Consider the following 26,442-nt stretch of genomic DNA (forward strand, 5'->3'; position numbering starts at 1 on the left):
TCTGAAATCACGAACGGAGCGGGGTTTAAACACTGCCACCATCTCTGAAAACACGAAAGGAGCGGAGTTTAAACACTGCCACCCTCTCTGAAAACACGAAAGGAGCGGAGTTTAAACGCTGCCACCACCTCTGAATAAGGAACGGAGCAGGTTTTAAACACTGCCACCGTCTCTAAATCACGAACGGAGCGGGGCGTAAACACAGCCACTGTCTCTGAAATCACGGAGTGGGGTTTAAACACTGCCACCATCTCTGAAATCACGAACAGAGCGGGGTTTAAACACTGCCACCCTCTCTAAATCACGAACAGAGTGGGGTTTAAACGCTGCCACCCTCTCTAAATCATGAAAGGAGCGGGGTTTAAACACTCCCACCGTCTCTGAAATCACGAATGGAGCGGAGTTTAAACACTGCTACCCTCTCTGAAATCATTAACAGAGCAGGGTTTAAACAGGGCCACCATTTCTAAATCACGAACGGAGCGGGGTTTAAACACTGCCACCCTCTCTAAATCATGAACGGAGCGGGGCTTAAACACTACCACTATCTCTGAAATCACAAACAGAGCAGGGTTTAAACACTGCCACCGTCTCTGAAATTACGAATGGAGCGGGGTTTAAACACCGCCATCGTCTCTGAATCACGAATGGAGCAGGTTTAAAAACTGCTACCGTCTCTAAATCACGAACGGAGCGGGGCGTAAACACAGCCACTGTCTCTGAAATCACGAACGGAGCGGGGATTAAACACTGCCACCCTCTCTAAATCACGAACGGAGCGGGGTTTATACACTGCCACCCTCTCTGAATCACGAATGGAGCGGCGTTTAAACACTGCCACCCTTACAGAATCACGAATGGAGCGGCGTTTAATCACTGTCACCCTCTCTGAAACACGAACGGACCGGGGTTTAAACACTGCCACCCTCTCTGAATCATGAAAAGAGCGGGGTTTAAACAATACCACCCTCTCTGAATCATGAACAGAGCGGCGTTTAAACACTACCACCATCTCTGAAATCACGAACAGAGCGGGGTTTAAACACTGCCACCATCTCTAAATCACGAACGGAACGGGGTTTAAACAATGCCACCCTCTCTGAATCATGAACAGAGCAGAGTTTAAACACTGCCACCATCTCTAAATCACGAACGCAGCGGGGTTTAAACACTGCCACCATCTCTGAAATCACGAATGAAGCGGAGTTTAAACACTGCTACCCTCTCTGAAATCATGAACAGAGCGGGGTTTAAACACTGCCACCCTCTCTAAATCATGAACGGTGCGCGGTTTAAACACTGCCACCCTCTCTAATTCACGAATGGAGCGGGTTTTAAACACTGCCACCCTCTCTGAAATCACGAACAGAGCAGGGTTTAAACACTGCCACCATCTCTGACATCACGAACAGAGCGGCGCTTAAACACTGCCACCGTCTTTGAAATCACGAACGGAGCGGGGATTAAACACTGTTACCATCTCTGCAATCACGAACGGAGCGGAGTTTAAACACTGCTACTGTCTCTAAATCACGGAGAGGGGTTTAAACACTAATACTGTCTCTAAATCACGAACGGAGAGGGGTTTAAGCACTGCCACCCTCTTTGAAATCACGAACAGAGCGGGGTTTAAACACTGCCACCCTCTCTAAATCATGAACGGTGCGCGGTTTAAACACTGCCACCCTCTCTAATTCACGAATGGAGCAGGTTTTAAACACTGCCACCCTCTCTGAAATCACGAACAGAGCGGCGCTTAAACACTGCCACCGTCTTTGAAATCACGAACGGAGCGGGGTATAAACACTGCCACCATCTCTGCAATCACGAACGGAGCGGAGTTTAATCACTGCTACTGTCTCTAAATCACGGAGAGGGGTTTAAACACTAATACTGTCTCTAAATCATGAACGGAGAGGGGTTTAAGCACTGCCACCATCTCTGAAATCACAAACAGAGCGGGGTTTAAAGACTGCCACCCTCTCTAAATCACGAAGAGAGGGGGGTTCACACACTGCCACCGTCTCCAAATCACGAACGGAGCAGGGTTTAAACACTGCCACTGTCTTTAAATCACGAAGGGATCGGGGTTTAAACTCTGTCACCATCTCTGCAATTATGAACAGAGTAGAGTTTAAACACTGCCACGTCTCTAAATCATGAACGGAGCGGGGTTTAAACACTGCCACCCTCTCTAAATCACGAATGGAGCGGGGTTTAAACACTGCCACCATCTCTAAATCATGAACGGTGCGGGTTTTAAAGACTGCCACAGTCTCTAAGTCACGAACGGAGAGGGGTTTAAACACTGCCACCCTCTCTAAATCACGAAGGGAGCGGGGTGTAAACACTGCCACCATCTCTGAAATCACGAACAGAGCAGGGTTTAAACACTGCCATCGTCTCTGAAATCACGAACGGAGCAGGGTTTAAACAATGCCACCTTCTCTGAATCACGAAGTGGGGCTTAAAGCCTGCCACCATCTCTGAAATCACGAACAGAGCGGGGTTTAAACACCACCACCATCTCTGAATCACGAACAAAGCGGGGTTTAAAGACTGCCACCATTGCTGAAATCACAAACAGAGCGGGGTTTAAACACTGCCACCCTTTCTAAATCATGAACGGAGCGGGGTTTAAACACTGCCACCATCTCTGAAATCACAAACAGAGCGGGGTTTAAACACTGCCACCCTCTCTAAATCACGAACGAAGCGGGGTTTAAACACTGCCACCATCTCTGAATCATGAACGGTGCGGGGTTTAAATACTGCCACTGTCTCTAAATCACGAACGGAGTGGGGTTTAAACACTGCCATCATCTCTAAATCACGAAAGGAAGCGGGGTTTAAACACTGCCACCATCTCTAAATCATGAGGAGAGCGGGGTTTAAACACTGCCACCATCTCTGAAATCATGAATGGAGTGGTGTTTAAACACTGTCGCTGAAATCACGAACGGAGCGGGGTTTAAACACTGCCACCATCTCTGACATCATGAACAGAGCGGCGCGTAAACACTGCCACCGTATTTGAAATCACGAACGGAGCGGGATTTAAACACTGCCACCATCTCTGCAATCACGAACGGAGCGGAGTTTAAACACTGCTACTGTCTCTAAATCACGGAGATGGGTTTAAACACTAATACTGTCTCTAAATCAGGAACGGAGAGGGGTTTAAACACTGCCACCCTCTCTGAAATCACGAAGGGAGCGGGGTTTAAACACCACCACCATCTCCGAATCACGAACAAAGCGGGGTTTAAACACCGCGACAATTTCTGAATCACAAACAGAGCGGGGTTTAAACACTGCCACCATCTCTGAAATCATGAATGGAGTGGTGTTTAAACACTGTCGCTGAAATCACGAACGGAGCGGGGTTTAAACACTGCCACCATCTCTGACATCATGAACAGAGCGGCGCGTAAACACTGCCACCGTATTTGAAATCACGAACGGAGCGGGATTTAAACACTGCCACCATCTCTGCAATCACGAACGGAGCGGAGTTTAAACACTGCTACTGTCTCTAAATCACGGAGATGGGTTTAAACACTAATACTGTCTCTAAATCAGGAACGGAGAGGGGTTTAAACACTGCCACCCTCTCTGAAATCACGAAGGGAGCGGGGTTTAAACACCACCACCATCTCCGAATCACGAACAAAGCGGGGTTTAAACACCGCGACAATTTCTGAATCACAAACAGAGCGGGGTTTAAACACTGCCACCATATCTGAAATCACAAACAGAGCGGGGTTTACACACTGCCACCGTCTCTAAATCACGAACGGAGCGGGGTTTAAACACCGCCACTGTCTCTAAATCACGACGTGATCGGGGTTTAAACTCTGCCATCGTCTCTGAAATCACGAACTGAGCAGGGTTTAAACAATGCCACCTTCTCCGAATTATGAAACGGGGCTGAAACCCTGCCACCATCTCTAAAATCACGAAGGAAGCGGGGTTTAAACACTGCCACCATCTCTGAAATCACGAACAGAGCGGGGTTTAAACACTGCCACCCTTTCTAAATCACGAACAGAGCGGGGTTTAAACACTGCCATCTTCTCTGAAATCACGAATGGAGTGCGGTTTAAACACTGCCACTGGCGCTGAAATCACGAACGGAGCAGGGTTTATACACTGCCACCTTCTCTGAATCAAGAAACGAGGCTTAAACCCTGCCACCCTCTCTGAAATCACGAAGCAGGGCTTAAAGCCTGCCACCGTTTTTGAAATCAAGAACGGAGCGGGGTTTAAACACTGCCACCTTCTCTGAATCAAGAAGCGAGGCTTAAACCCTGCCACCCTCTCTGAAATCACGAATGGAGCGGCGTTTAAACACTGCCACCCTCTCTAAATCAGGAATGGAGCAGCGTTTAAACACTGCCACCATCTCTGAAATCACGAACAGAGCGGGGCTTAAACACTGCCACTGTCTCTAAATCACGAACGGAGCGGGGTTTAACCACCACCACCCTCTCTAAATCACGAAAGGAGCGGGGTTTAAACACTGCCACCCTCTCTTAAATCACGAAAGGAGCGGGGATTAAACATTGCTACTGTCTCTAAATCACAAACGGAGAGGGGTTTAAGAACTAAAACTGTCTCCAAATCACGAATGGAGAGGGGTTTAAACACTGCCACCCTCTATGAAATCACGAACAGAGCAGGGTTTAAACACTGCCACCCTCTCTAAATCATGAACGGTGCACGGTTTAAACACTGCCACCCTCTCTAAATCACGAAGGGAGCGGGGTTTAAACACTGCCACCCTCTCTGAAATCACGAACAGAGCAGGGTTTAAACACTGCCACCCTCTCTAAATCACGAACAGAGCGACGCTTAAACACTGCCACCGTCTTTGAAATCACGAATGCAACGGGGTTTAAACACTGCCACCATCTCTGCAATCACGAACGGAGCGGAGTTTAAACACTGCTACTGTCTCTAAATCACGGGGAGGGGTTTAAACACTAATACTGTCTCTAATTCACGAACGGAGAGGGGTTTAAACACTGCCACCCTCTCTGAAATCACGAAGGGAGCGGGGTGTAAACACCACCACCATCTCTGAATCACGAACAAAGCGGGGTTTAAACACCGCGACAATTTCTGAATCACGAACAGAGCAGGGTTTAAACACTGCCACCATCTCTGAAATCACAAACAGAGCGGGGTTTAAACACTGCCACCCTCTCTAAATCATGAACAGAGGGGGGTTTAAACACTGCCACCGTCTCTAAATCACGAACGGAGCGGGGTTTAAACACTGCCACTGTCTCTAAATCACGAAGTGATCGGGGTTTAAACTCTGCCACCATCTCTGCAATCATGAACAGAGTAGGGTTTAAACACTGCCACCGTCTCTAAATCATGAACGGAGCGGGGTTTAAACACTGCCACCCTCTCTAAATCATGAACGGAGCGGGGTTTAAACACTGCCACCAGCTCTAAATCATGAACGGTGTGGGGTTTAAACACTGCCACTGTCTCTAAATCACGAACGGAGAGGGGTTTAAACACTGCCACCCTCTCTAAATCACGAAGGGAGCGGGGTTTAAACACTGCCACCATCTCTGAAATCACGAACAGAGCAGGGTTTAAACACTGCCATCGTCTCTGAAATCACGAACGGAGCAGGGTTTAAACACTGCCACCTTCTCTGAATCACGAAGCGGGGCTTAAACCCTCCCACCATCTCTGAAATCACAAACAGAGCGGGGTTTAAACACCACCACCATCTCTGAATCACGAAAAAAGCGGGGTTTAAAGACTGCCACCATCTCTGAAATCACGAACAGAGCGGGGTTTAAACACTGCCACCATTTCAAAATCATGAACGGAGCGGGGTTTAAACACTGCCACCATCTCTGAAATCACAAACAAAGCGGGGTTTAAACACTGCCACCCTCTCTAAATCACGAACAGAGCGGAGTTTAAACACTGCCATCGTCTCTAAATCACGAAGAGAGCGGGGTTTAAACACTGCCACCATCTCTGAAATCACGAACAGAGCGGGGTTTAAACACTGCCATCGTCTCTGAAATCACGAATGGAGTGGGGTTTAAACACTGCCACTGTCGGTGAAATCACGAACGGAGCGGGGTTTATACACTGCCACCTTCTCTGAATCACGAAGCGAGGCTTAAACCCTGCCACCCTCTCTGACATCACGAGTGGAGCGGCGTTTAAACGCTGCCACTGTCTCTAAATCACGAACGGTGCGGGGTTTAACCACCACCACCATCTCTGAATCACGAACAAAGCGGGGTTTAAACACTGCCAACATCTCTGAATCACGAACACAGCTGGGTTTAAACACTGCCACCGTCCCCAAATCACAAGCGGAGTTGGGTGCCAGGGTGCTCTGTCCCACGGCCGGGGAACAGCACACCAGTGGGGTGGACGACGGCGCTTATCGAATTCAGAAACAAACATTACAAAATAATCTCAGCCCTCGGGTAGTTAGCTGAAAATACAATCTGAATTGCAAGCATTGCTCACTTGAAATAATTATGAACTACTTTCCAGGGAACGAGAGTGAGTCGCCACCATCTCGATTTCTTTTCATTAAACTTTTCTCATCTGAAAACCTCAGAAAATGAAGAAATGTAAATATCACTCCTGTATCAAATATGTCCTACATTTTTATAACCTCCCTACCTACCTACCTACCCACTTATCCACTCACCTACCCACACACTTACCCACCTACCCATCCACCTACCTACCTTGCTACCTACCTCGTCACTTACAGTGAGGGAAAAAAGGATTTGATCCCCTGCTGATTTTGTACGTTTGCCCACTGACAAAGAAATTATCAGTCTATAGTTTTAATGGTAGGTTTATTGGAACAGTGAGAGACAGAATAACTACAAAAAAATTCAGAAAAACGCATGTCAAAAATGTTATCAATTGATTTGCATTTAATGAGGGAAATAAGTATATGACCCGCTCTCAATCAGAAAGATTTCTGGCTCCCAGGTGTCTTTTATACAGGTAACGAGCTGAGATTAGGCGCACACTCTTAAAGGGAGTGCTCCTAATCTCAGCTTGTTACCTGTATAAAAGACACCTGTCCACAGAAGCAATCAATCAATCAGATTCCAAACTCTCTACCATGGCCAAGACCAAAGAGCTCTCCAAGGATGTCAGGGACAAGATTGTACACAAGACCATTGCCTAGCAGCTTGGTGAGAAGGTGACAACAGTTGGTGTGATTATTCGCAAATGGAAGAAACACAAAAGAACTGTCAATCTCCCTTGGCCTGGGGCTCCATGCAAGATCTCACCTCGTGGAGTTGCAATGATCATGAGAATGGTGAGGAATCAGCCCATAACTACACGGGAGGATCTTGTCAATGTTCTCAAGGCAGCTGGGACCATAGTCACCAAGAAAACAATTGGTAACATACTACACCGTGAAGGACTGAAATCCTGCAGCGCCCGCAAGGTCCCCCTGCTCAAGAAAGCACATATACATGTCCGTCTGAAGTTTGCCAATGAACATCTGAATGATTCAGAGGACAACTGGGTGAAAGTGTTGTGGTCAGATGAGACCAAAATGGAGCTCTTTGGCATCAACTCAACTCGCCGTGTTTGAAGGAGGAGGAATGCTGCCTATGACCCCAAGAACACCATCCCCACCGTCAAATATGGAGGTGAAAACATTATGCTTTGGGGGTGTTTTTCTGCTAAGGGAACAGGACAACTTCACCGCATCAAAGGGACGATGGACGGGGCCATGTGCCGTCAAATTTTGGGTGAGAACCTCCTTCTCTCAGCCAGGGCATTGAAAATGGGTCGTGAATGGGTATTCCAGCATGACAATGACCCAAAACACACGGCCAAGGCAACAAAGGAGTGGCTCAAGAAGAAGCACATTAAGGTCCTGGAGTGGCCTAGCCAGTCTCCAGACCTTGATCCCATAGAAAATCTGTGGAGGGAGCTGAAGGTTCGAGTTGCCAAATGTCAGCCTCGAAACCTTAATGACTTGGAGAAGATCTGCAAAGAGGAGTGGGACAAAATCCCTGCTGAGATGTGTGCAAACCTGGTCGCCAACTACAAGAAACGTCTGACCTCTGTGATTGCCAACAAGGGTTTTGCCACCAAGTACTAAGTCATGTTTTGCAGAGCGGTTAAATACTTATTTCCATCATTAAAATGCAAATCAATTTATAACATTTTTGACATGCGTTTTTCTGGATTTTGTTGTTGTTATTCTGTCTCACTGTTCAAATAAACCTACCATTAAAATTATAGACTGATCATTTCTTTGTCAGTGGGCAAACATACAAAATCAGCAGGGGATCAAATACTTTTTTCCCTCACTGTACCTACCCAGCCACCTGCCTAACCAACTACTCACTTATCTACCGATTTACCTACTGACCCACCTACCTACCCAACTACTTACCCACCCATCTACCCACTGACCCACCCACCTACCTACCCACCTACCTATCAACCCACCTACCTACCCACCACCTACCTACTTATCGACCTAGTCACCACTTTAATCAGCTGCCTGTGTGCTTACCCATGCAACTACCATCCTACTTCCCTTGCTAACTTGATATCCACCGACCTACCTGGCCATCCATTTACCCAAAGGGTTGACAAAGATTTTACAGAACCGTACTGACGTCATCGCCTGCAGTGGTAGACGACATAGGCTGTCGCCTGGGAAAGAAAATGCAGGTTGTGCAAAATTACATTTCACATATTTCGCCCCCAGGAGGCAAGGGTGGGGGGGTCTCTGAAAGTGCCACCAACAGCACCAGGTGGCACGGGTGGCAGTGACGACGGTGCTGATTCTCGCGCCTCAGAAAGGTGCCTGGGTTCGATTACCGACTCGGGCGCCTTGCCGTGTGGAGTGTGTACGTGTGGAGTGTGTACATGTGGAGTGTGTACATGTGGAGTGTGTACGTGTGGAGTGTGTACGTTTGAAGTGTGTATGTGGGGAGTGTGTACATGTGGAGTGTGTACGTGTGGAGTGTGTACATGTGGAGTGTGTACGTGTGGAGTGTGTACGTTTGAAGTGTGTATGTGGGGAGTGTGTACGTGTGGAGTCTGTACGTTCTCCCCCTGTTCTGCATGGGTTTCCTTTCAGGTTTTCTGGTTTTCTCCCCATTGCTGAAAACCTAATAGGTGTTGGCTTCTTCACACTTGGTGTGGTTTTCCTTGGTAATAATAATTTGAGTAGTTAATTTAAAAATATCGTGACCCTAGCCCTGAAGATCACCCATTGGTGGCCGATTGCATGGCAGCCAGGGGAAAGAACTCGACTAAAGTTGAATTATTATAATTGCAATAGTGTACCCAGGAAAGCCGTTCTGACCCTCAAGTCGTTTGAAGGAGGGTCTTGCCCAGTTGCTGCTATGTGTAATCCAAATTGAATAAATTACAGGTATTTTTTTCAATGTTGGGATATTTGGCCAACATCAGTGACATTGTGTGTTGTCACCAGCCATGGCAGAACACTGGAAAACTCAAGAGGAAACCCATGGCAGAACAGGGGGGAGAACATACAAACTCCGCGGAGAAAGGCACCCGAGCCGGGAACCGAACCCGGGTCCTTCTGGCTGTGAAGCGCGAGAGTCAGCACTGCCGCCACTACCACCCGTGCCACCTGGTGCTGTTGGTGGCATTTTTAGAATGCTCCCCACCCTTGCCCCTGGGGGGAAAATATCTGAAATGCAATTTTGCACGGTCTGCATTTTATTTCCCAGGCGACAGCCTGGGAAATAAACCACTGCAGGCGATGACGTCAGTACGGTTCTGTATGATAATTTGTCAGCTCTCTGCCAATCCCCATGCTGGTTGGATTAATAAACAAACGCACGATTAACACCAACGCTGTCATTCGTGAGGCAATCGTGACTCAACAGCGTCACCACTAGAGGGCGCTCTGGCAGCTATCTGGTGTCGCGACAACACAGGGGAAATTCACCCTGTGATGCAGATTCAAACACCACGGCTACAGCGGGTGCCCACTGCAACCGCCAGCATCGCTTCCACGACACGCCGGCTGACGGGCGGCTGAAAGTAGGGAACACGCAAAAGAACAACGACCCCTCTAGGGAACGTCCGCCACGGAGACGGAGCGATGAGATCGGTTCGCACGTAGGAGCGAGACACGTGGCATCGCGAGGCCGTGAGAGATGCCGACAACTCGGAAAGACCTTCATCCAGTGGTGGATAGATCATGGCCAACGATCTTTCGGCACGGTGGCAAGATGTTGACAACATCGCCTGGTATGGCAGAGGTCGTGGGTTCAATCCCGAAACCTGACGCCTGTTGTATATTTGGAGTTTGCATGTTCTCCCTGTGGTCGTGTTGATTTTTCTCTGGGTCCTCTGGTTTTTCCCTGCACAGTTAAAATCAACACGCGTTTATAGTATTTGGCTGCTGCTATAAATTTCCACGTGATAAGCCACTTCGTTGGGCTATCATTTGTCGCTTCTGAAAAAGAGCTACATAGCTCAGTGGGCCTTACCTGGTAAAGCAAAAAAATTGTTTAGTTGAGTTTTTTTGTTGGATCCTTCCGTCAATCACCACACCTGGTTACGTGAAAGCGGCAGCATGGGCTCCAGCAAACCTCCCAGAGAAAGCGGACGCCACGTGGGGGGGCGGTGGGCGGGGGCGCGAGGCTCTCCACCCACGCAAGAGTCAGTCACCTGTGCCATGGGAAGCTGTAGGCCGACGAGCCGCAGCCAGTGTCCGAGCCGTGGGTAGCCTTGTGGGCCAGAGCGGCGCTCCTCGCGGGGCACACGGCTCGCGTAGGTCAGCTGTTGGCTGAAGTAGCACACCAGCTTTCCCTGCACACGGACGGATGCCACACACACGCACGCACAAAAGACAGAGATATAGCCTCGACAGACTTTTGGGACGGGTGCCGTTAGCGAGTAGCATCTATGAAGGCTAGCACGGCACGCGAGGGGGTGGGTGGCCAGAACCTTGCCTGGCCGCCTTTGTCTCCCTAGTGGCGATGTCTACACATCGCACCAGGTACTCATTTGAGGCTCAGTCGACCTAGGGGAGGCCCAGGACCGTCAATGGTGTTGGCCATGAAAGGGAATTGAACTCGGGTCACCGGGTTCATAGCGCGGTGCGCTAACCGCTACACTACCGCTCCCACACACACACACGTGCACACACACACCACCGCACACAGCATGTGCGGGGCCTGCATGCCCGGGCACGTGCAGCGGGGAGGGTAAAGGTGGCTCTGTGGCTGTGCGAGTGGGGACTTGAGACCTGGGCGGAGTGGGGCAGGGCAGGGTAGGGCAGGGCTGAGCTGTGCAGGGAGTGAGGGCAGGCCCCGAGGTGTGTATGGGTTGGTTGCATGGCTGTGTTTGCTCAGAGGAGTGTGAATGAGCTTGTGAGAGTGCGCGCGATGAAGAGAGGCCCAGCCTTGTTGCGCACACTTGACGAGTCAAATGAAATGCGCACGTCACCGGCTGCGTCGCCAGCAGTGGGCAAACGACAGACAAAAACACCGTGGCCCTGAAATAATTATACATATTGCCGATGTTTCGGGCAGCGGCCCTTCTTCATAGCGCATTGATGTAGGATGAACGGACAATGCTCGAAATGTCACCTTTCACTAAATGTCCTCTCAGGGCCATATCGGTCTCGGTGAATGCGTTGAGTTCTTGTGACGAGCTCAGGGAGATCAGGACGACCGCACGGGCAGCGCTGGTTTGGCACCGCTGAGGTTTCTGAGTTTGAGTTCGTGATTGGCGCCCTCCCCACCCTCCTGTGATACAACCGTGCGTGTGGGTGTAGCGAGTTAATGATCTCAGCGTAGTCACTAACTGTATAAGAATTACCGCGGCTTACTGCATTTGCTTTGTGCCTTCATTCGTGACAGATACAATTTGCGGGGCATTTAAAATCTGTGTCCCGAACGTGGATTGGAAGCCGTATAGAATTGACCTCCGAAGTAGTTCTATAAGAGGCTCTTCAGCAACCGTTCTGATGTGATGTCACAATACAGAGTTCACAATGGATATGTATCGTCACATGACCCGATGCCAATAAAATGCGGTGTGCATTTATAAAACGGAGTCTAACATTACCGCGGCTTACTGCATTTGCTTTGTGCCTTCATTCGTGACAGATACAATTTGCGGGGCATTTAAAATCTGTGTCCCGAACGTGGATTGGAAGCCGTATAGAATTGACCTCCGAAGTAGTTCTATAAGAGGCTCTTCAGCAACCGTTCTGATGTGATGTCACAATACAGAGTTCACAATGGATATGTATCGTCACATGACCCGATGCCAATAAAATGCGGTGTGCATTTATAAAACGGAGTCTAACAGCAACTTAATCTCAAGAAGCGGCACAGAAACAGTGGCCATGTTTACTGGGCAGAGAGAGAGGCAGAAGGTCAGAGGCTGAGGAAAACAGTAAGGCCTTGAGCCCAGACTTGAACAGGGGCAGGGAGTCGACAGCACAGAGGGCAGGGGGGAGGGCGATCCAGACCGTAGGTGACCTCCCGCTGAGCAAAGGTTTAAATGACACCCATTAGCGTACAGGACAAACGACGAGACGGAAACAAGGATTCGCTCCAAAGTTGAAGCTGCCGGCAGCCTGAAGGTGGCCCTGCTGGGTGTTTGTAAGTGTGTGTGTGGTGAGTGGTTTGGGGCTGTAAGGGGGATCTTTGATCTTTGTGGTGAGCGGTAGTGTGTATATTTTGTTGTCCTTCCCCCCACTTCCAATTAGCATGGTTGGCTACGTGCGAAAAGAAGTTCAACGTACATACACGGTGTAGTGGTCAGTGCGCTGCGCTATGAACCTGGCGACCCAAGTTCGGTTCCCACTCACGGCCAACACCAATGACGAGTATCTGAACCTGTTCTGGGCCTTCCATAGGTCGACTTAGCTTCAAATCAGTGCCTGGTGCAGTGTGTAAACATCGCCACTGGGGAGACAAAGGCGGCCGGGCGTGGTGCTGTGCCAGCCTTCATAGGTGCTCGCTAACAGCACTTGCCCCAACAATCCGTTAAAGGCTGTACAGGGGATATTTGTCTTTTGTTGGGAGCAGTGGCACAGTCGTTAGCTCAATGAAGCAAGAGGGGTGTAGTGCTCATCTTAATTGGCAGCACTGAGCCAATGGTGCCCATTATAGATTACTATGGCAGGGCCAGTCCCTTCATAAACCAGCTACTGACGACTTCCCACAATGCAGTACTAATTTTATTGACCCCGGAGACATGATGGGCAGGGTTGATCCCAGACCAAGATTTGAACTTCTTCTGATGGTGGGTTGCGTGTTTTACCCACAGTGTCATCTACCCGGATGCAGAGCGCATTTACGGAACAGAAAGGCACACTGGGTTTCAGATAATGAATGAGATGAATCCCTTAAGGTTGTACCGAACTAAGTCAAGGCATCCCAAATGTATTTTCCTCCGACCAAGTCACCCAAAACCCCGCCCGTGTCGCCGCGGTGTGATGCTGGCGATGCTTGCTCGATGCGCCTCCAACACGGCCATTATGGACCGCCCTGAGTTGTGCACTCATTGAGATGTTTTTAACGAGCTGCGGAATGTGAAGTAATGGTCACAACCTCCACAAGCTCCAGCAAGGACGCCACACACTTCAGAGTCATATTGTTGCATTATTTCTCACTTCCCCAGTTTGACTCCACGGTGGCGAGATGTTAACTACTTCGCTTGGTATACAGGAGGTCATGGCTTCGATCCCAATCTTGACGCCTGTATATTTGGAGTTTGCATGTTCTCCCCATGGTTGCATGGTTTGTTGTCCCTTCCCTGCACCTCCGATTAGCGTGGTTGGGTGTGTACGGTGCGAAAGAAGTTCAACATATATACATACTTCAATCGGACTTTATTTATAATTATCAATCGTAGTTTAGCACGTTCAGTGTTCTCGGCACTCTTATAGCGCAAGGCCTTCACCACAAAGGTGCTGCTGCTGTGTTTCACAGTGACGGTGTGCAATAGTTTCAGAGTTGGGACGAGGATTGCTGCGTATAGTTACAACTCGTTTCAAATTACTTTCCCACAACACGCTCTGTTAAGCGAGGGTGGTGTTGTTCGCATGGTAGTCAAACCTAATTATCAGAGCTGGAATTTTGCCAAATTCATTGGAAACCAACATTATTTTGATGGGTTTTTTCCCCCCGTGCGCAGTCCATTGGTGACCGGGAAGAGAACGACAAACCCGATGTTTGAGAATCCCAGTTTTAATCACGGGAGGCCGATATCCGGATTCAAACCCAGGATCTCAGCAGTGCAAACTCAGCGCCCCAGTGCCCTCGGAGCCGCCCCGGTCACCTCAAGCGAGAGTTATTTCTTGCAACCATACAGCGGCAAAAAGTCATCAGACCCACAGGCGTGGTTCTCCGCATCTGCGTGGTTACACAACGACAGCAGCAGTAGCAGCACGTAACCGCCGGTGTTTTTCCAGTCAGGCCAGGCCAGGCCACGCCGACACCAGCAAAGTCAGTGCAAGCCACCGAATCTTTCGCGTCCGTTCATAACGAAAGTCTCCGAGGGAGCAATTGTTTTGATTTTAGTTTAAAGCCACAGCCCCTGCGTGAAACCGTTGAAGGATGCAGACCGCCTACACCACTGTGTCAGTAATGGGGGAGTTAGGAATAGGTTTTACCCTTTCTGGCAATAAAACAGGTGTTACCATTTTGATTTAAAGTTTTCGTGACTGCAGTGATTCATATTCTTGGTTCTTTCGGTAAAGTCACGTTGAAGGGAAACAATAAAATAATAAAATATATATAACACGATAAAATTCTCACGACGTTTCGACTGCAACACAAGCAGTCATCATCAGGTGTGAAAACCAACGGCTAGAACATTTGAAAGAAGTGGTGGTTTGTATTTATTTATTTTTAAACGTTAGGGCCACGGATAGCGATTTGACAGTTTGTTTAGATAGACGAGTCCATCTACATTCGGAAAAGAGGAGGGGGGAGACGAAAAATTAATGTATGCTGTCTGAAAGCCACCGTAAGCGTGAACAATCAATTAAGACCCGAAATGGTTTATCAAATCCTTCCAATGATTGCTAAGCCAGAATCCATCTTCTCAAGTCAATGTCATGTGAGCCTACTGAATTATAACAGTGATCTGCCACGGCCGAGGTGTTGGTCCTACCATGTTTAAGGTCTGCTTTGTGTTCACGAATGCGGTCCGAGACTTGTCGTTTGGTTTCTCCAATGTAACTACAACCACAGAGGCAACTTAGTTTGTAGACACCAGGGTACTGTATGTCCGGAATCACATCTTTTACAGACGGAACCAGAACACGGATTTAATGTAATGTGTTGCATCGGACCTGGATCTTGTGTTTATTCAAGATTTTGGAGATCTTTTTTGTGATCCACGCAATGTAGGGTAAAGTGATGGTTTTGAAAGGCTCCTCAAGAGGGTCCTTCTTCATGGTTTGAGTGATAGCTTTGCAGATTGTATAGTCGCAGTAACCATTAGCCTTAAGAGCTTGGTGTACGTGCTTGAGTTCACTGCCTATGTGTTCCTGTAATAGAACTTCTACAAACAAACTGAGGGCACCCCAATGGGCTCCCCCCTATCTCCGGTTGTAGCCAACGTATTCATGGAAAAATTTGAAACTGACGCCATCCAGACTGCCACTCTACGCCCAACTTTATGGAAGAGGTACGTGGATGACACTTTTGTCATCTGGCCACATGGCCAGCCTGCTCTAGACCAATTCCGCGACCACATCAATTCCATACACCCAGCCAACAGATTTACCATGGAGGTCGAAAAAGATGGCAAACTACCCTTTTTGGATGTCATAATTAAAAGGAGACATGATGGTTCAATGAGCCACTCTGTCTATAGGAAAGCTATCCATACAGATGTTTACTTGAACCAGATTCCCACCACCAACCATCCCAGAAGAACTCCCTCATCAAGACTCTATACCATAGAGCCCAATGCATTTCCGACCAGGAACACATTACCAGTGAACTCAAGCACATACACCAGGCTCTCAGGGCTAATGGTTACTCCGACTACACAATCCGCAAAGCCATCACTCCAGTCATGAAGAAGGATCCTCTTGTGGAGCCACTCAAAACCATCACCTTACCCTACATTGCAGGAGTCACTAAAAGATCTCCAAAATCCTGAATAAACACAAGATCCAGGTCCGATTCAACACGGTACATAAAATCCGTGATCTGGTTCCATCTGTAAAAGATGCTGTTCCAGACATACAGTACCCGGGCGTTTACAAATTAAAGTGCCTCTGTGGTAGTAGCTACATTGGAGAAACCAAACGACATATCTCGGACCGCATCCGCGAACATAAAGCAGACTTGAAACACGGTAGAAGGAACTCCTCTGCCGTGGCAGATCACTGTTATAATTCAGTGGGCTCACATGACATTGACTTCTCCAAGACGGAGGTTCTTTGCAAACCAACTGGCTACCATGAGAGATTCGTTCATGAGGCCATTCACATATACAAGCACAGAGACAATTTCAACCGAGAAGATGGATTCTGGCTTAGTAACCATTGGAAAGATGTTTTAAACCATTTCCGTTCTTAATTCATTGTATTTTACGATGACCTTCTGACCGCAGCTCTTTCGCTGGCATTGACTCTTAATACCTCTCACACCACGGTTAATGGTATGGTTTACAACATGGAGTATAACAGCGCCTCGCAGCTGTCTCTCTCCCCCTCCTCCGTTCCGACCATGGATGAACTCTTCCGTCTGAACGGGGCTCGTAGCTATCCGTGGTGCTAAAAGTTGAGGGTAAGAATCCACCCATTTTTTCGCCATATAGCATTGTGATATATAACGACTTATTGTTGGTAGCTTAGCTGATTGGAGAATATATAGAGTTTATTGATAACATTGAGGTAATTTATATTTTAGTTTTTTAATTGGTTTACTATATAGTATTCATTATATAGTGTAGTGTATACACAGTTACTGTTAATAGCTCAGCTTATTGAAGAATATATTGAGTACATTTATTCTTTTTTATTGTTTTATATATTTTATTATTTAGTTGTTTCCCTTCAACGTGACTTTACCGAAATAACTAAGAATATGAATACATTTATTCTGTGGATGTGCATGCTTTGACTTTAACATAGCAATTTCTGTGACCAGTCACAAGCTAATCACTCAACTATTTCAATGCTAAATTCTATGCGAATTCCTTTGTCAAGGGGTGCCTCTGCTGATGTGTATGCTTTGACTTTAACATAGCCATTTCTGTGACCAGTCACAAGCTAATCACTCAGCTATTTCAATGCTAAATTCTATGGTAATTCCTTTATCAAGGCGCTCTGTTTCTTCTCGCACAGCTTAAAGTTCACGGTCTGAGCTTGGCTGTGTTCGCTCCAGCGCTGTCCTCCAGACAGTCTCGTCCCTTCACCTGATGAAGGCCGCTTGTGTTGTGGCCGAAACGTCGTGAGAATTTTATTGTGTTATTTTATTTTATCAATTTATTATTTTATTCTTATTCTACGTGACTTTACCGAAAGAACCAAAGAAGATTAATCCTTGCAGTCACGAAATCTTTAAATCGAAATTTAACAGTTCACTAACCACCACTCCGCTTGTCAGAACGGGTGGTCTAACAACAGCTCACTAACCACCGCTCCGCTTGTCGGAACGGGTTGTCTAACAACAGCTCACTAACCATCGCTCCGCTTGTCAGAACAGGTGGTCTAACAACAGCTCACTAACCACCGCTCCGCTTGTCAGAACAGGTGGTCTAACAACAGCTCACTAACCACCGCTCCGCTTGTCAGAACGGGTGGTCTAACAACAGCTCACTAACCACCGCTCCGCTTGCCAGAACGGGTGGCCCCAACAGCTGCTCACTAACCACCGCTCCACTTGTCAGAACGGGTGGTCCAACAGCAGTTCACTAAAAATCACTCCACTTGTCAGAACGGGTGGTCTAACAACAGCTCACTAACCATCACTCCACTTGTCAGAACGGGTGGTCTAACAACAGCTCACTAACCACCGCTCCGCTTGTCAGAACGGGTGGTCTAACAACAGCTCACTAACCACCGCTCCGCTTGTCAGAACGGGTGGTCTTACAACAGCTCACTAACCATCGCTCCACTCGTCAGAACGGGTGGTCTAACAACAGCTCACTAACCACCGCTCCGCTTGTCAGAACGGGTGGTCTAACAACAGCTCACTAACCACCGCTCCGCTTGTCAGAACGGGTGGTCTTACAACAGCTCACTAACCATCGCTCCACTCGTCAGAACGGGTGGCCCCAACAGCTGCTCACTAACCACCGCTCCACTTGTCAGAACGGGTGGTCCAACAGCAGTTCACTAAAAATCACTCCACTTGTCAGAACAGGTGGTCTAACAACAGCTCACTAACCATCACTCCACTTGTCAGAACGGGTGGTCTAACAACAGCTCACTAAAAATCACTCCACTTGTCAGAACGGGTGGTCCAACAGCAGCTCACTAACCATCACTCCACTTGTCAGAATGGGTAACTCAACAACAGCTCACTAACCATCAATCCGCTTGTCAGAACGGGTGGCCCAACAACAGCTCACTAACCATAACTCCACTTGTCAGAACACAGCAAACGCGGCGGCCGAATAGTGGCGCGCTCGTCGCTAGTTGCAGAAGTTCGCAATTCGAATCGAGCGGCCACCCTGATTAATACTGCGGTGTGTGCATTGACCTGAACAATGCAATGCTCCGTCTGCTTCACAGGGGATGTTAAAGATCATATGACAGCATTCAAGGGCCACGGTGTGCAGGAGTCATGGTCTAAATTTGGCAAATAAGAAAAAATACCCAAAAATGTCTGAATCATCTCCTTCTGTGAAAACCTGGCAGGACCCTCCTAAAATAAGATTCCTGGTCCTCGCTGAGGCTTTCCTGTACAGAGACTGCAAATGGAAATGGTTTATATTGCACGGTACAGTAGTCAGAACGCGTGGTTCGCAATCTGAAGCGGGTAAAAGTTAAAATCCCAGTCTGTGATCAATTCATCCCTCCGGGGTGGAGGGATGGAAGTATATTAGTTCTTGGTAAAGATTCATCTGCAACAGAAACCATTTATAACTTTTCTGGCCAATTCTATAGGCTGATAAATACATAAAAACGCTGCTGTGCTGTTGGTGTTCATTAAAAAAGGCATTTACATATCGGCCAGCTAACCAACATTTTAACTTTTCCTTTTCGTGAGAGCCGCAACTATTTTATTATTTTGCAGGATCTACTCTTGTACGGTGTAAGGCAGCCCAGGCAGGAACTAACGGATTCCCCATTATTGGGGGTGCAGGATCACGTCACGCTGCCTACACTAGATCTTGTAACAGAGTTGTAAGGTTTCGTGAAATAACTCAGCACATCTAATATTATCTCATGATCAATCCCGTGGATCAACATAAACTTGCATGGCCTACCGAGTATATTGGAGCAGATTGTGTAAATATATAAATGTGTCGTTAAATCCGCCACCACCCGACAGAGCCAACCAGTAAGGATTGTCACAGAAACAGAACGTGCCAATTCGTCACTATCACAGCACACCAGTGTGTTGGAGAACCAAGCCTAAACATTTACAATCTAAGTACGACTAGTCGGTTGTGTCGGGTGGTGGCGGGTTTAAGAACGCATTTATATATTTACGCGATCTAACCCAAGAAACCTCTATTATGGTTGATATTGGTCGTGAAAGCCTACAACTTGTTAAACTATATTGGAGCAGTGACGCAGCGGTCAACGAGATGCGCTATAAACCCGGCAACCCGAGTTTCATTCCCGGTCACAGGCATCACCAACCGGCACTAACCAGATTGGTGAAGCATGATCAAACAAACCTCACATCTGACATGGCGTGGGGAGGCCTTCATCCAGCAGTGGACTGATCAAGGGCTGTTAAAGAGATAAACCGGAATACAAATGAAACCACAGTGACTCAAGCCGTTGTGAAATATTATTTTTTAATATTCAGATTTTCCTTTTGGGGCTGCCAAGGTCCTTGTGCATCAGACCATGAATATCACCCCTTGTATCTCTCGGTATGTATATTATGTAAATATCTGGCTGTGATGTATGTTTGTGCAGTCTGGTTTACCCTGAATATCCAAGTCTTCCTTGGCTGCCAACAACGCTTTCCCATCCCATCACTGGGGCGTGTAAGATTAATGTTTCGTTTGCCGGATCTACTGATGAACTCCAGCTCTCCTTGTTTGACAGTTGGCTCAGAGCCGACTCTCTCCATTTCCGTTTGGGCAGTGATTTTAATCGCTACAAGTCCGTTAGTCACAGAAATTCCCCCCCCCCCCCGAGAAAAATGCAACACAATCTTCGACGGCGATGGCGTGAGTCAGCGGCGCCCCATGTGGGTGGCGTGGTCGCACTTTTCAAGGAGCGAGCAAAGACCTGCCCCATCTATCCTCTTGGACTCCATCCCTTGCCCCTCCTGTGTGTCCATTTCCTGGGTATACTTTCATATAAATGCACAAGTAGGAACTGAAGGCCCATTTTGGGGTGTACTATGAAAATGTGCCAGTGGCATTATTCATTAATTCGCTGAACCCCATGACAACGTGCGATGGGTGCCCACGTCTCTACTTTTTGGAGACTGCGTACACCCATTGGCATTGACTCTGGGTGCACATGGAAAATGTGCTGGCAGCTGAGAATGAATATTCATTTTGGTGAAATTTCCATATTCTTATGGCATGAGCCAACCTCCCCCCCCCCCCCCACATAGGCTATCACTGGTGTCATGCGAAAGAGCAGTACTAATTTTATTGACCCCAGTGAGATGATATTGATCCCAGTCGGCTCTGTGCTAGAATTTGAACTCACGACCTTCCGACTGTGACTCACGAGCCCTGCCACCGTGGCCAATCAGCCGGGTGATTAAGCACACGTTTAAAGTGGGTACGTGGGCCGCTGAGCTGGCACCGCTAAGATCCTGGGTTAGAACCCTGGCGACCTCCCGTAATTAAAAGTGGGTTCTCAAGGGAAGTGAGTTGATGGTCTCAGGAAAGTTACCAATGACTGCACAAAAAAAACCCATCACATTCAATTTTTGTTTCTGCACATAATTAGCTAACAGCTCTGAAAACCACATTGGTTACACTGTAATGTGGTAAATATCACTCTGAAGTGGCAGAGTGAGTGGGGAAACCCCCGCCTCTTATTGTGTGGACCAGTGGTCACTCAAAAGTAGCTTTGTGGTATCCGCTTCTGTGGGCCATTATATAACTTCATCTAATAGCGTGACACCAAGACCGCAATCAGGACATTTTGTCAATATTTATATATACTTTTTAAAATGAGTACACGGACATGGTGTGGTCTGGCACTGATGCAACGACTTGGGTGCATTTTGAAAACCTTCGACCCAACACGTATTAGGCACGCTTTGATGCGGACACAGAGAGTATGGGTGGAGAGTGAGGGGGGTGGGGGAGTGAAACTGTGGCTCTGACAGCGTGAGTCAAAGAGGCAACCCGCTGCTGCATTGTCCAAACTCTAAGTATAGCCGCAGCCGCGTGGATGAGCAGGCACGGCAGCCTTGTCGTGCCAGGCCCCCTCGCCCTACCACGCAACCCCAGATCCCGAGCCGACCCTGGCTCTTGAGCCCTGCGTGTGTAATTCACCCTTTGACAGTATCAGTGGTTCACTGTCCACTTTTTGTGCGGGTTAATCTGCCCAGATTATCACCACCATCACGAGCTTTGTGTGCGGCTAATGCGAGCTGCTGTGTGAGTGGCCACCGGTTCTCTGTCTTTGTTAATCAGTTCTCAGTGCCTTCGTTCCTCATTATTGTCTCACAAGTTAATGTCCTCGTTTAACTGGCTCGCTAGCCACAGCCATTCCACAACACAAGCTGGCTTAAATTTTGATTTAAAGCTTCCGTGACTGCAGAGATTCATATTCTTGGTTCTTTCGGTAAAGTCACGTTGAAAGGAAACAATATAATAATAAAAATCTAAAACAATAAAATTCTCACGACGTTTCGACTGCAACACAAGCTATCATCATCAGGTGTGAAAACCACAAGAAGAAAATTTGAAAAAAGTGGCGTTTTTTTAACGTTAGCACCACGGATAGCGATTTGACAGTTTGTTCAGATGGACGAGTCCATCTATGTTCGGAAAAGAGGAGGGGGGAGACGAAATGGATGCGGTCGGAAAGCCACCTTATGCGTGATCAATCAATTAAGACCCGAAATGGTTTATCAAATCCTTCCAATGATTGCTAAGCCGGAATCCATCTTCTCGGTTGAAATTGTCTCTGTGTTTGTATATGTGGATAGCCTCATGAACGAATCTCTCATGGTAGCCAGATGGCTTGCAAAGAACCTCTGTTTCGATTTAAAGCTTTCGTGACTGCAAGGATTCATCTTCTTTGGTTCTTTCGGTAAAGTCACGTAGAATGAGAATAAAATAATAAATTGATAAAATAAAATAACACAATAAAATTATCACGACGTTCGGCCACAACACAAGCGGCCTTCATCAGGTGAAGGGACGAGACTGTCTGGAGGACAGCGCTGGAGCGAAAAAGCCACGCTCAGATCACGACCTTTAAGCTGTGTGAGAAGAAACAAAGCGCCTTGACAAAGGAATTAGCATAGAATTTAGCATTGAAATAGCTGAGTGATTAGCTTGTGACTGGTCACAGAAATGGCTATGTTAAAGTTAAAGCATACACATCCACAGAGGCACCCCTTGACAAAAGAATTAGCATAGAATTTAGCATTGAAATAGCTGAGTGATTAGCTTGTGACTGGTCACAGAAATAGCTATGTATGCTCTGACTTTAACATAGCTATTTCTGTGACCAGTCACAAGCTAATCACTCAGCTATTTCAATGCTAAATTCTATGCTAATTCCTTTGTCAAGGCGCTTTGTTTCTTCTCACACAGCTTAAAGGTCGCGATCTGAGCGTGGCTTTTTCGCTCCAGCGCTGTCCTCCAAACAGTCTCGTCCCTTCACCTGATGAAGGCCGCTTGTGTTGTGGCCGAAACGTCGTGAGAATTTTATTGTGTTATTTTATTTTATCAATTTATTATTTTATTCTCATTCTACGTGACTTTACCGAAAGAACCAAAGAAGAAGAACCTCTGTCTCGGAGAAGTCAATGTCATGTGAACCTACTGAATTATAACAGTGATCTGCCACGGCTGAGGTGTTAGTCCTACCGTGTTTCGGGTCTGCTTTGTGTCCACGAATGCGGTCCGAGACATGTCGTTTGGTTTCTCCAATATAACTACTACCACAGAGGAAACTTAGTTTGTAAACGCCAGGGTACTGTATGTCCGGAATCACATCTTTTACAGACGGAACCAGATAACGGATTTTATGTAATGTGTTGAATCGGACCTGGATCTTGCGTTTATTCAAGATTTTGGAGATCTTTTTTGTGATCCCCGCAATGTAGGGTAAAGTGATGGTTTTGAAAGGATCCTCAAGAGGGTCCTTCTTCATGGTTGGAGTGATAGCTTTGCGGATTGTGTAGTCGGAATAACCACTAGCCTTAAGAGCTTGGTGTACGTGCTTGAGTTGACTGGCTATGTGTTCCTGGTCGGATATGCATTGGGCTCTATGGTGCAGAGTCTTGATGATGGAATTCTTCTGGGATGGATGGTGGTGGGAATCCGGTTTCAGGTAAGCATCCGTATGGGTAGCTTTCCTGTAGACAGAGTGGCTCATTGAACCATCAGGTCTCTTTTTTATTTGGACATCCAAAAAAGGTAGCTTGCCATCTTTTTCGACTTCCATGGTAAATCTGATGGCTGGGTGTATGGAATTGATGTGGTCGAAGAATTGGTCTAGAGCAGGCCGGCCATGAGCCGATTGGGGTGCCCTCAGTTTGTTTGTAGAAAGTTCCATTCCAAGTGAAGTATGTATTGGTTAAGCAGCGTCTTACCAGGGGGGGTACCTCAGTGAGAGATGACATTGTCATCCTCTCAGCCGACAAGGGCAATGCCACTGTCATCATGGATAAAATAGAATATAACAACAAAATTAAAGAATTACTCGACGAAGGTAGTTGTACATTAATAAAAAGAGATCCCACCAACAGCCTCGTCATAAAAACCAACAAAATAATTTCTGATTCAACCGCATTAATTGATCAAACCAAACAGTTCTCGTTGAAACCTTCTGCTGCCAGGCGACCAAGATTATACGGCTTACCAAAAATACATAAAGTAGATACACCCCTTCGTCCCATCGTCTCTACTATCAACTCCCCCACCTACAAACTGGCTCGTTTTCTGTCTGAAATCCTGCGGCCTTTCACTGGAAAAACCACCTCTGCACAAAATTCTACTCACTTGGTATCGACAATCAAGGGTATTTCCCTGTCCCCAGACGACCTGCTTGTCAGTTTTGATGTAGTTTCCTTATTCACCAAAGTTCCTGTACCTGACACCATCGCAATCATTGAAGACTTGGTTCATCAAGGACTAAACACTGAGGTACCCCCCCTGGTAAGACACTGCTTAACCAATACATACTTCACTTGGAATAGAACTTTCTACAAACAAACTGAGAGCACCCCAATGGGCTCCCCCCTATCTCCAGTTGTAGCCAACATTTTCATGGAGAAATTTGAGACTGACGCCATCCAGACTGCCACTCTGCGCCCAACCTTATGGAAGAGGTACGTGGATGACACTTTTGTCATCTGGCCACATGGCCGGCCTGCTCTAGACCAATTCTTCGACCACATCAATTCCATACACCCAGCCATCAGATTTACCATGGAAGTCGAAAAAGATGGCAAGCTACCTTTTTTGGATGTCCTAATAAAAAAGAGACCTGATGGTTCAATGAGCCACTCTGTCTACATGAAAGCTACAAATACGGATGCTTACCTGAAACCGGATTCCCACCATCATCCATCCCAGAAGAATTCCCTCATCAAGACTCTGCACCATAGAGCCCAATGCATATCCGACCAGGAATACATAGCCAGTGAACTCAAGCACGTACACCAAGCTCTTAAGGCTAATGGTTATTCCGACTACACAATCCGCAAAGCTATCACTCCAACCATGAAGAAGGACCCTCTTGAGGATCCTTTCAAAACCATCACTTTACCCTACATTGCAGGGGTCACTAAAAAGATCTCCAAAATCTTGAATAAACACAAAATCCAGGTCCGATTAAACACATTACATAAAATCCGTGATCTGGTTCCGTCTGTAAAATATGTGATTCTGGACATATAGTACCCTGGCGTCTACAAACGAAGTTGCCTCTGTAGTAGTAGTTACATTGCAGAAAGCAAACGACATGTCTCGGACCGCATTCGTGAACACAAAGCAGACCTTAAACACGGTAGGACCAACAACTCGGCCGTGGCAGATCACTGTTATAATTCAGTAGGCTCACATGACATTGACTTCTCCTAGACAGAGGTTCTTTGCAAGCCATCTGGCTACCATGAGAGATTCGTTCATGAGGCTATCCACATATACAAACACAGAGACAATTTCAACCGAGAAGATGGATTCTGGTTTAGCAATCATTGGAAGGATTTGTTAAACCATTTGAGGTCTTGATTGATCACACTTAAGGTGGCTTTCAGACCGCATCCATTATTTTTCGTCTCCCCCCACCTCTTTTCCGAACATAGATGGACTCGTCCATCTGAACAAACTGTCAAATCGCTATCCGTGGTGCTAACGTTAAAAAAAACGCCACCTTTTTCAGACTTTCTTGTTGTGGTTTTCACACCTGATGATGATTGCTTGTGTTGCAGTCGAAACGTCGTGATAATTTTATTGTTTTATATTTGTATTATTTTATTGTTTCCCTTCTATGTGACTTTACCGAAAAAAACAAGAATACAAGCTGGCTTCTCCTGGGACTTCGGTGATCCCAAAGAAATCTGAAGGTGCCTCAGTTTGGCTCTTTTGAGCAGAGTGCAATAACACCAAATCCTGGATCTATTAGCCTCGGGCTAATATCTGCTTGGCAGTGATGCCTAACTCCAATTTCCAAAAAGACTCAACACATTTGTCAATCATAGCAATGTGGGCTTAAAATAAAATTTACAATGGCCCTTATTCATACATTCGTTTCACGGTATTATTCTTGATGAATGTGTTGCGTTTTTGTTTTCTTCTATGAAAAATAATAATGGCTCAGTGTGGATCTACGGAACCTTTGCGTTTTTTAACACCGAACCATGGCATTGCTCCAAATGCCTTGGCCTGGCTCCGAGTTACGCACGTTAACAAAAACCCTAAGAATCTGAAACGTGCCTCGTCTGGTTTCGTAGAGCCTCGGGCATGAACACGGAACGCTAAGGACCCGAACATTGCAACAATCCCACTTGCTACACCGCTGAGTTGCTGTGAAGGCCACTTGTTCATATCTACACAGACTATGACGATGAAACTCGCATTATAGGTAGTCATCTTGTCAGT

At 47.1% G+C, this 26,442-nt stretch overlaps 1 protein-coding gene across 7 annotated transcripts in view; it reads right to left on the minus strand.

The window, feature by feature from the left end:
• LOC116950294 (kinase suppressor of Ras 2-like) overlaps window positions 1–26,442 on the minus strand; it is a 136,693-nt gene that overhangs the window by 87,849 nt on the left and 22,402 nt on the right. For all 7 annotated transcript variants that reach the window (XM_032968004.2, XM_032968005.2, XM_076072483.1 and 4 more), the window contains one exon: window positions 10,693–10,833. In XM_032968004.2, the coding sequence (XP_032823895.1) occupies window positions 10,693–10,833 (141 nt within the window). The remainder of the gene's footprint in view (window positions 1–10,692; window positions 10,834–26,442) is intronic.

This window comes from Petromyzon marinus, chromosome 38 (assembly GCF_048934315.1).
Source record: "Petromyzon marinus isolate PM22_M1 ecotype Great Lakes invasive population chromosome 38, UKy_Petmar_22M1.pri1.0, whole genome shotgun sequence".
NCBI lineage: Eukaryota > Metazoa > Chordata > Hyperoartia > Petromyzontiformes > Petromyzontidae > Petromyzon > Petromyzon marinus.